The 11,533-nt window shown below is 41.0% G+C and overlaps 1 protein-coding gene across 1 annotated transcript in view; it reads left to right on the top strand.

Moving 5' to 3' along the window:
- LOC110591947 (aldehyde oxidase 4-like) overlaps nt 1–5,033 on the top strand; it is a 58,647-nt gene extending 53,614 nt beyond the window's left edge. Inside the window, 3 exon segments of the mRNA XM_021702938.1 lie at nt 967–1,152; nt 3,662–3,829; nt 4,658–5,033. Coding sequence (XP_021558613.1) covers nt 967–1,152; nt 3,662–3,829; nt 4,658–4,711 — 408 coding nt within the window. The 3' untranslated portion in view covers nt 4,712–5,033.
- Nucleotides 5,034–11,533: the final 6,500 nt, after the last annotated feature.

The raw sequence follows: 11,533 nt of genomic DNA on the forward strand, positions 1-11,533 counted from the left end.
CTTTAGGGATAAGCAGTTGGAAATATCCAAATATAGAATTTAGATTTGTATACCTTATTCCTTAATTTTACATTTTCAATAAAATGCAAACTATAACTCTCCTTCAATTCTTTAACCTCCAGGCAGACACCCCTCAAGCCTTTTTCCTAGGGCATATTAGTTTGTAAATAGAACTCAACATGACTTTTAATAAAAAATATTTAATTTAATAAAAGTTTTTTCTATCCTATCTTGTTTAACATTTATCTACTCTCTATGGTAATTTATAAAGGGAAGTAAAGAAATCCAGATATTATAATAACCTACAGTGTTCCATTTATTCTAGTTCATGTTCCTTTAACGTTAGCTTCTTTTCCCTCTAATTCAACAGACATTTATTAAGAACCTATGTATCAGGCCTCATGCTAGTAACAGAATACAAGAAGGCCAAGGCCTCAAAATGCTCATAAACATGAGAGAGAGCAAGATTGAAGAGGTGAACAAGGAAAATACCCTCTGAGAGCCAACATGATGGATGAATGTGTTCAAGATGCAGTGAGCCTGGAGGAAGTAGTTTCTAAATCCACCATGGAGGTGGTAGGAGGATCCAAAAGGCTCCAAATAGGCAGGAACTTGGAGGATAAATAGGAATTCTCCAGGGGGACAAGCTGAGGTAGGGAGCAGTGAAGAGAGTCAGGGGAAACCACAATACAAAGACTTGGAGGTCTGAATGAAATCTGGTGGGCTTGAGAATTACCCGGAACTTGTCCAGTGTCAGGTACCTGGAGGGTGGGTCACCTGGGCAAGAAGAACTAGGGATGAGGCCAGGTAGGAAGGCAAACACCAGACCTTGAAGGACCCTTTGTAAGTCCACCCCCGGCTGTCAAGAATGACTCACTATGGTTCGGAGCTCCATTTTCAGTCACATTGGAATATTTATTCAATCAATATCATATACTTAATAAGTTGTGAAATTTTTGCCTGTAGATTGAAGGAGCGTTTATCCAAGGCATGGGGTTCTACACCACAGAGGAACTGAAATATTCCCCGGAAGGTGTGCTCCACTCTCGAAGCCCAGATGACTACAAAATCCCGACTGTCACTGAGATTCCAGAAGAGTTCTATGTCACTTTGGTGCATTCCCGAAATCCCACAGCCATCTACTCGTCCAAGGTAAGAAAACAAGACCTCTATATTAGTTTGTAGGGCTACCATAACAAAGTACCACACACTGAGTGGCCTAAACAACAGGGATATATTTTCTCACACTTCTGGAGGCTAGAAGTCCAAGATCAAGGTTTGATTTCTTCTAAGACCTCTCTTTGGCTTGCAGACAGCCACCTTCTCACCATGTCCTCCCATGGTTATCCCCTCTGTGGGCACATGTCTGATGTCTCTCTCTGTATGTCCTAATTTCCTTTTCTTATAAAGACACCAGTCATATTGGATTGGGGCCCACTCTAAAGACCTCATTTAATTTCACCTCTTTAAAGACCTTATCTCCAAATATGGTCACAGTCTGAGGTAGGGGGTTAGGACTTCAACATATGAATTTTGAGGGAGCGCAGTTCAGTCTATAACAACCTACTCTTTCAAGAAATAATGAAATAGTCCCCTGAATTTGCTTACTCCTTTGAATTGAAAATCCCAACAGGAAAAGGGAAAAGAAAAGCAAATTCATGGCAGCGTGGTGCTTACTGACTTCAGAAGACCGAGTAGACTCTTCCCTCATGAGAGAGATCATGAAACAAATTTAATCAAACAAGAAAGGTCAAGGAAGAGTCAAACATCTAGGGTCATTAGGCTAAGTGCTACCATGAGATAAAACTGAAATTGTAGGCAAATTTCACCAGCCCAGAACTTTCTTTTCTACACTGTTCTCGCATGTTCTCCAGACTCAATTCTTTCTTGTTTGTCTTCCTCTCTCCACACCTCCCCAAACTGGAACAGGCTTTCAAACAAGTTTCTCACTATTTGCTCTGAGCTGTTAATAGCTGCTGATATAAGAGGAATTGACCCTACGTTCCCTGGAGCATATGGGCTCTAACTGGCCCATAAAGACCTATGGTGAGGGTTCTTGAACACAAGTGCACAAAAAAACACAACTTCCCCCAACTTATGTTCTATTCTGAGCCCACATCTGGTCAGACAGATGGCAGGCTACCCTTAGATTTTTCAGGAAATTGCCTCTCCTTCTTAAAAGTAGGTCAAGATTGGGAGGAAGGCAAGACTTCCTGTCTGATTGGCCTCTATCTCTGCTTCTGCACCAGGAGCATCTCTAAAGACCATCCTGACACAGGGTGCAATCCTGCCTTTTAGGGTCTAGCCACCTCCCTGCCAGTTTGCTCCAAACAGCACATAAGACCTTTCTGCTCCCCTCCTCCTCACTTCAGAGGAAACCCCTCCTTCTACCAGCTCTACCTCTCCTTCTACATTTGCTTTAGAGTAAAAATCAAAGCCAGGGATAGGCTTTTGCTTGGAGATAAAGGCCAATCTCTCCACTACGGCCCTGAGCACAGACCACAGACCAGATTACTTTGAAGGAAGAAAGAAGAAAAATCAGTACAAGCAATCATTGGTGAATCATTCAAAATATAATGCCACTACACTGTTAATTCAGAAACATCCAAGACACACCAGGGAAGTTAGCACACATGCAACTTCAGCAGGTCACTCTTTTTTTTTTTTTTTTTTTAAAGATTTTATTTATTTTTTAGAGAGCGAGCGAGAGAGAAACAGCATGAGAGGGGAAAGGGTCAGAGGGAGAAGCAGGCTCCCCGCCGAGCCAGGAGCCCGATGTGGGACTCGATCCCAGGACTCTGGGATCATGACCCGAGCCGAAGGCAGACGCTTAACCATCTGAGCCACCCAGGCGCCCCAGCAGGTCACTCTTAAGAGTCAGCCACCTCACTGTCTTTTAGGCTCAGCTACAAAGATTGTGGTTGTTTTGTCTGGGTTTTGAGTTAAACAAAAATGGTCTGGAGCCCAAAGTGGAATATTCTAGAGTGCACCAAGGGCTTTGGTCTTTAGGATTTTACCTGGGCCAAGGAACAGGAGGTTTTAGCTGCCCCACTATCCTGATGTTCTGGGGCATTTTCATGAGCTACTTTGAGGAGGGCCCCACACACAAATCAACAAGGGGCCGGGGGGTGGGGGTCGGTTCTGGCAATTCAGACCTACTCCATTCTAAGGACTATACAGCCAGAAGAGGTGAGAGAGTGTGTGCGTGTGCGTGCGTGCATGTGTGCACGTGTATACGTGTTTATGCACACGGGTGCGTGCGTGCGTGTGCGCACATGTATACGTGTTTATGCACATGGGTGTGTGTGTGCGTGCGTGTGCGTGCGTGCATGTGCGCACGTGTATACGTGTTTACGCACACGGGTGCGTGTGTGCGTGCGTGCGTGCATGTGCGCACGTGTATACGTGTTTACGCACACGGGTGCGTGTGTGCGTGTGCGCACGTGTATACGTGTTTATGCACACGGGTGTGTGTGTGCACGCGTGTGCGCACGTGTATACGTGTTTATGCACACGGGTGCGTGTGTGCGCGTGTGTGCGTGCGTGCATGTGCGCACGTGTATACGTGTTTATGCACACGGGTGCGTGTGTGTGTGTGCGTGTGCACAAATTTGTCCCAAGAGAACCATGCATTTCTGACAGCCTTTTGCCCTCCTCTCAGGGCTTGGGTGAGGCTGGAATGTTCTTGGGATCCTCCGTGTTGTTCGCCATATTTGATGCAGTGACTGCTGCCCGCAAAGAGAGGGGTCTGACCACGACCTTCACCCTGAATAGCCCAGCAACTCCTGAGTTTATTAGGATGACTTGTGTGGATCAGTTTACTGACATGGTAAGGGTGGTGAGGAGAGGTCCTTGTTGTAATCACCGCTTACCTGGACTTTCAGGTTCTTAGTATGGATTTGGTAACCATGACAAAACCCCAGGGCAGGTTCATCTTTTCCAATGAAAATTCTCACTCTGCCTCTACCTGCTACTATCTATATACTTTAAAGTAACTGCAAAGTGAGTGAACCTCTTCACATGATGGCTTGTTTCAGACCCCAAAGAAAAGCAGACTCAACTGAGTCAGTGCTGGTAGCAAATCCACATGGTAGCTAACTTCTTGAAACATTTTATCAAAATGCAGTTGATGTGGTATTGTGATCACCTAAATAACTAAATTAGATGAAATAGATATCTGATCTGGTCAATTATTCAGAAAGCATTTGTTAAGCAAACTAGTAAAAATAATTTAAATTGAAATATCAAAGTCTGGGCACTCTTTGATATGCCTTGTAATGACACACTAATAGAACACAGGTTCATTTTCCAGCTGCTGAAAATACGTCTAGAACTATTATTAGAGACTCTTCCTACTATTGCTGCTTACTGCAGCCCTAACTGAAGGTCTAGTATAAAATTAGATTGCACTTTATGCCTTTGAAAGTACAGGGCTTCTGAATAAGATGCATCATATCCCAAGCATAAGTTTGTGAGGATAAAGAGATTTATGACTCAAGGATTGAAAGGAATAGGAAAACTATATATTTGTGATAAGAATAAAATGGACATTGGCTTGTTCTTTTTTAAAAAACAATTTTTCTTCTAAATTACAAGTTTTTCATATATAACATTTTATTAATAATTATCTTCCCTCTTTCGATTTTTTTTTTTTTAGATTCCTAGAGATGATCCTTCAACATTTACACCTTGGTCCATCCATGTGTCTTAATCCTTTGTTTCTCTTAGAAAATGAAAGAATACATGATTGACCTTAAAATTTTCAAACCAGAGCAAAGTATAGATTGGCTCCTGATTGTCAAGAATAATTTTAGTATCTTTTAGTTATTCTCTGTGGTGTAGGTCACTGCATGATTATGTTTTAGGACATAAATTTATACCAAAAGATATAATGAAGCTTAAAATCAAAAATTCTTCTTTTCATTTGTATTCTCTTGAAGATCTACAACATCATGATTTTAAAACGTGGTAGAGTTTTCATTACCATGGAACAACTCAAGAAACTACTCATGCTTTGTTCTTCAGAAATCTGATCATCCCTAAAATCATCCAACCCCAAAATTCTCAGGATTGGATCCCCAAAGCCAATGGTGTGATGGTGATAACCAGCTCACTTGGAAAAATCCATGACTGATTGTGTTTTGCCAATTTCTGTGGTGTAAAGACACCCACCTTGGCCAATTCCAAGCCACTAACAATGAGGTCTCTGAACATGAGGTTGGAAGAAATGTCCAAAATTGGCTTTTGGGATCTCCAGCACTTCAAGCCTACCACAATCCTCATGTAAACCATCCAAAGTCTCCAGCTGGTCCTCATCTGCCATGAGCTCTGCTCCTCGTACAGTGTCTTCCTCTCCTGGGAAACCACACAGTTAAACAATGATCTCAAATCATTCTGCAGTCCCTTGCTTTGGCTTAGTGTCTAAAAGATGAAATCAGCACTACCTTTCTTTTGCCATTTCAGAGGAACACAAAAATCCTGAGGGTTTTTTTTTTTTTTAGTTATTTCTTAGCTATTTTACATTGCATTTTCCTAAGGAAATGCAGGGTTATGCCAGAGAAGATGTTCAGTCCCTATGAGGTTTGAAACAAAATAAACAATCTAAATCACTTGTCGGAATCTGTGTGCTAGATATTAAAGCTCTGCATTTATTAATAGTAATTTTGTGGTGGAAGAATAAGCATGAATGACTGTTCGTGTGTGTTTGAGACCAGATTGGAGGAAGAGAAGGCTGGCAGTAGAAAGGAAAGGCTTCTTTCCAAACTAAAGTCTCACCAGTCAGTGTCTCTTATTCTAAGAGAAGTGTGTGTATATGTGTGTGTGTGTGTGTGTGTGTACATATATTTTTAAATGTCTGTTTGAATTCATCCAATAATTTAGTTTGCCTAGAACCCAACCCACACAAACTCATTGTGCCAGACAGAACAGCGAAAATAGGATTACTGATATATTTTTCTAGCGGTAAAATAGGAAGACATATTTATCACAGACCCAAATTAATTTAAAAAGTATTATACTTCACAGACCGTGTGGTCAAAACCTCTGAAAATGCAGAAACTGAATTTTTACAAAATAAGTCTGATCACTTCAGCAGTACTTAATTAACTTGAAGAATTGGGGTTTGGGATAAAGTATTTACAAAAATAGTACATTTTATAGGATAGCACTTTCCAAACATAGGATTAAAATTCTAATGCCCTTAAAATTTGACAGTTTTTATTATCTATTATATTAAAACTTAATCCTTAATACTAATTTAGATAAGTATCTTAAAATTTAATTATTGACTGTCTAATTTGAAAGTGTTATCACAGTGATAGTTGCACAGAAGTGTAAGATACGATCTTTCTAACCAGTGATCTGTAAATGGTCAAGAGCCCTCTCAATGATGAAAATGCATAATCATTATTAACTTTGGGCAAAACTGCCACTGCTTGTTACTTAGAAACCCATCATGGCTATTGCTTAATTGTGGGTTTAATAAAAGTCCATCAGAAGAGAAGTAACACGTGGCAGGTCTACACTTGCCGTGCTCCTCCTTGCTCTGTTGCACCTGTGAGGCCAAGGACGTCTTACTTCTCCTGGACCAAAAGCTTATGAAGGACTAGTCTTGTACCGTCTGACAAAAACACTGGGCAAATGGAGCTGAGTGAATAGTAGTAGGGAGGGATTTGATTTCTGTTCAGGGTCTTGAACCTGCCGACTCACATGCACTCAGGTTTTAGAAATGGGATTGGTCAAAAAGAGGGCTGGGACAGGAGGGCTGGGACATCTACGATGTTTCTTTTGAGGAAAAAATCTTTAAATCCTCTGTACTTGATGTTTTCAGTGGTGTACATTGGCCAAATTCCTCACAGTATCAGAACACCTGGAATCACAGGCTAAGTTTTCTGGAAGCAGATGCCGAGACAGAGTATGGGGAGCAGGGTTTTTCAGGGATCAACACCTGAGACAGGAAGGTAGGAGAAGCAGAATCGGGCAGAGGGAGAAATCAAGCAAGACCCTGGAGGCATCAGGAACTCAGTATGGAGCCTTGGAACAAGCGCTGCCCCCACGACTTGTCCCTGTTAGGCTGAAATGGACAGGCCTGTGTACCCCTCAGTCACTCAGTCATGGGTGGGGCTGCCCCAGGAAGGGCACAACCTTGAGGAAGGAGGCTCTCTGCCCCTGAGGCAGACCCTGAGGGAGCTCCCTTCTATTTGCTAGATGGGATGCTGCCCAATTCATGAATTGTTGCAGAAAGCCAATTAGATCCTTATATTTACTCAGTTGAATTTTATTTTTTAACAGTATCATGTATCAAATACATAATATAAAGTATCTTAAACTATGGTTTCCATCTTTTCATTATTTTGCTGGTTTGTTCATTATTTTTGCTGGTTTCAGGGATGAGTAATTTCATTTCTTCTCTTAATTTTGAGGTTCTACTATACCATTAGTTATGCATTTCCATTTACTTTAAGAAACAAACACATATTTGAAAACAAGATACCAGTATTCACCCATGAAAAGTTACTCTCCTGGCCTCCTGCTCTGTCCCCATATTTCCACCATTTGCCCCAGTGAAATAATACTTTCGTAACTTTTATTTTCCCCTCTCCCCAGCAACCCCCAACCCTTAAGTTGTTGAGGCTGTGGTCTAGTTTAGTCCCAGACTATTAATTGAATTTCCTTTACTATATGACTCTTTCACATTTATATTACACTTTACCTAATAACCTGCCCTATCCACTTAGACTTCCTCTCCCCTTTCCCTTTCCATCTGAATTACTTTATTGTTTGATCCTTTTCCTCCGATGGGGTGGTCTTTAGCCGGGAGGGAAGAGGTAAGAGGAAGTAATTTTGCTTCACCTTCATGGTCCCCATTGCCCTTCTTTCCTCCCAGAAACCTGCAGCTGCTAGTCTCCTGCCCTCTAGCAGTGACTGCGGCAGCCAGAAGCTCAATGCTGGGAAGCAGGTGCTCACCAGATGCAGAATCTGCAGGTGCATTGATCTAGAGCTAGGACCCGGGAGGAGAAGGTCAAAACAGTTGAGACTAGAGGGTCTGAATATAGGTGTTTAATGACCAACCCAGGAGTCCTAAAAGTGCTCCATTATCAGTCTGCTTGCCTGTGTTTTGCCTTTGGGTTTTGAAGAGCTCACCACAGAAGGCAACACTCTAGGGACACTGAAGTCATGGCCAGTACTTTTCCATTTACATCCGTGAGCAGGATTTGTTGCAGGTTTTCCAGAAATAGGTTTGTTTGGATTGTTGGGGAGGACAGTGTTACATCCAATATTAATTCTCCCATTGGGTAACGGGGACTTTTTGATGTAATTCTAAGACCTTTTCTTATAACAAACATAGAATCTCATTGGTCAATATATATCAAGTTTGTCTCACCAGAATAATCCATTTTAAAGTGAAGAAATTTAGCATTCCCTTTTCATAAAGGAAAAAAAGAAAAAAGCAGTGGTGGCTTTTTTTCCTTTGTCTTGACTAAGATCTGAGAATCAGAAAACCTTGGCAGAGACTGCATGCTACCTTCATACTGTGGGCAACCTTTTGTTCACTCTGAAGTGAGTCATTTTTACACTGAGTTCCCCAGAACCCTGGGGCCTTCTGAAGGAGAGAAAACCAGAGGACTTCAGGCCTTACCCCCAGCCCTCTGGGCGAAGCAGTAACCCTTTTGTTTAATTTGTTTACACTTTATAAGATTTCATTCGAACAAAAGTTCCCTGGCTGAAACAAGCTTGAAAAACACTTCTCTAAAGCCATTCAAGGTCAGATTTCAGTTTCCCAGCAATTAATGTATTTGGTTCCATAATTCAAACTACTTTTATATCTTCCAAATTTAATACCATAATCACACTTTAGTACTCTAAAACTGTTCTTCTATGTTAAATGCTTGTATTTTATGTTGACACTGAAGGATTTATTCCTATAAGTATTTTGAAACCCCGTGATCCATGCCTTTCATTGTCAGTGTGCGTGTTCCTGTTGATAGGAACCATGAGCTCTTGGTGTTCACTAGTTTCCCTCTTCTAGGGGCAGAGTCAGGTGGCGAATGGACTGTGGACCCTGAAAAACAATCCCTGTGTCAGTTTTCTCCTAAATGGAAGCAGCCATAAGAAGAGCCTCCTTCTCCCCAGGCTGCCTCCCCTCCATTCCTAGATCTCAGCTCCCACTCTTCTGTCAGGACTAGATGTCCCTTTCTCAGGCCTTCCCTGACTCCCCTCCCCAAAACAAAGCTAATTCCCCTGCTCTGTGCTTCTCACAATGATAAATATTTAATGGTATGTCAGTACCTACTGGGTGAAGGAATGAATGAATCACTGATTCCTCCTTCACTTAAAAGTATCTTAGGTAACCAATCAGGCATATATTCATTCCCTCAGTAAACAAGTTGTCATTCATGCTGAGCACTGTGGGGGACACAACCAGCTATTCTAACTTCCAAGAGCTTGCTACCTAATTGGGGAACATGAGATACAAACATCAAGTAGACAATGAACTATCAGTGGCAGATAAGAGGCTAGTTTCCCGGTTCCTGGTTTATTAAATGAAAAGTAAAGAGGCAGTTGGTTGGATCTGCAGGTGCTTTTAGAATTGACAGAAAGAAGAGAGAGTAAAAATGAAAACACAACTGTGCAAAACCTTTGGGATGCAGCAAAGGTGGTCCTAAGAGGGAAGTACATAGCAATACAAGCCTTTCTCAAGAAACAAGTAAAGTCTCAAATACACAACATAACCTTACACCTAAAGGAGCTGGAGAAAGAACAGCAAATAAAGCCTAAACCCAGCAGGAGAAGAGAAGTAATAAAGATTAGAGCAGAAATCAATGAAATAGAAACCAAAAGAACAGTAGAACAGATCAACGAAACTAGGAGCTGGTTCTTTGAAAGAATTAATAAGATTGATAAAACCCTAGCCAGACTTACCAAGATCAAGAAGAAAAGAGAAAGGACCCAAATTAATAAAATCATGAATGAAAGAGGAGAGATCACAACCAACACTGAAGAAATGCAAACAATTATAAGAGCATATTATGAGCAACTCTATGCCAACAAATTAAGCAACCTGGAAGAAATGGATGCATTCCTAGAGATGTATAAACTACCAAAATTGAACCAGGAAGAAATAGAAAACCTGAACAGACCCATAATGAGCAAGGAAATTGAAGCCTTAATCAAAAATCTCCCAACAAACAAGAGTCCAAGGCCAGATGGCTTCCCAGGGGAATTCTACCAAACATTTAAAGAAGACTTAATACCTATTCCTCTGAAGCTGTTTCAAAAAAATAGAAATGGAAGGAAAACTTCCCAACTCTTTCTATGAGGCCAGCATTACCTTGATCCCAAAGCCAGACAAAGATCCCATCAAAAAGGAGAATTACAGACAAATATCCCTGCTGAACATGGATGCAAAAATTCTCACCAAGATACTAGTCAATAGGATCCAACAGTACAGTAAAAGGATTACTCACCACAACCAAGTAGGATTTATTCCCGGGCTGCAAGGGTGGTTCAACATCTGCAGATCAATCAATGTGGTACACTACATAAATAAAAGAAAGGACAAGGACCATATAATCCTCTCAACAGATGCAGAAAAAGCATTTGACAGAGTACAGCATCCTTTCTTGATTAAAACACTTTACAGTGTAGGGATAGAGGGAACATACCTCAATATTATAAAAGCCATCTATGAAAAGCCCACAGTGACTATCATTCTCAATGGAGAAAAACTGAGAGCATTTCCCCTAAGGTTGGGAACACGGCAGGGATGTCCACTATCACCACTGCTGTTCAACATAGTACTAGAAGTCCTAGTCTCAGAAATCAGACAACAAAAAGAAATAAAAGGCATCCGAATAGGCAAAGAAGAAGTCAAACTTTCACTCTTTGCAGATGACATGGTACTCTATGTGGAAAACCCAAAAGACTCCACCCCAAAATTGCTAGAACTCCTACAGAAATTCAGCAAAGTGGCAGGATATAAAATCAATGCACAGAATCAGTTGCATTTCTATACACTAACAATGAGACGAAAGAGAAATTAAGGAATAGATCCCATTTACAATTGTACCAAAAACCATAAGATACCTGGGAATAAACCTAACGAAAGAGGTAAAGGATCTGTACTCTGAAAACTATAGAAGACTCATGAAAGAAATTGAGGAAGACACAAAGAAATGAAAAAACGTTCCATGCTCATGGATCAGAAGAACAAATATTGTTAAAATGTCTATGCTTCCCAGAGCAATCTTATCAAAATACTATCAACATTTTTCACAGAGCTGGAACAAATCCTAAAATTTGTATGGAACTAGAAAAGACCCCAAATGACCAAAGGAAAGTTGAAAAGGAAAACTAAACCTGGTAGCTTCACAATTCCAGACTTCAAGCTCTATTAAAAAGCTCTAATCATCAAGACAGTATGGTACTGGCACAAAAACAGACACATAGATCAATGGAACAGAGTAGAGGACTCAGAAATGGACCCTCAACTCTAAGGTCAACTAATCTTGGACAAAGCAGGAAAGAATGTCCA

The sequence above is a fragment of the Neomonachus schauinslandi genome, chromosome 3, assembly GCF_002201575.2.
Source record: "Neomonachus schauinslandi chromosome 3, ASM220157v2, whole genome shotgun sequence".
Lineage (NCBI taxonomy): Eukaryota > Metazoa > Chordata > Mammalia > Carnivora > Phocidae > Neomonachus > Neomonachus schauinslandi.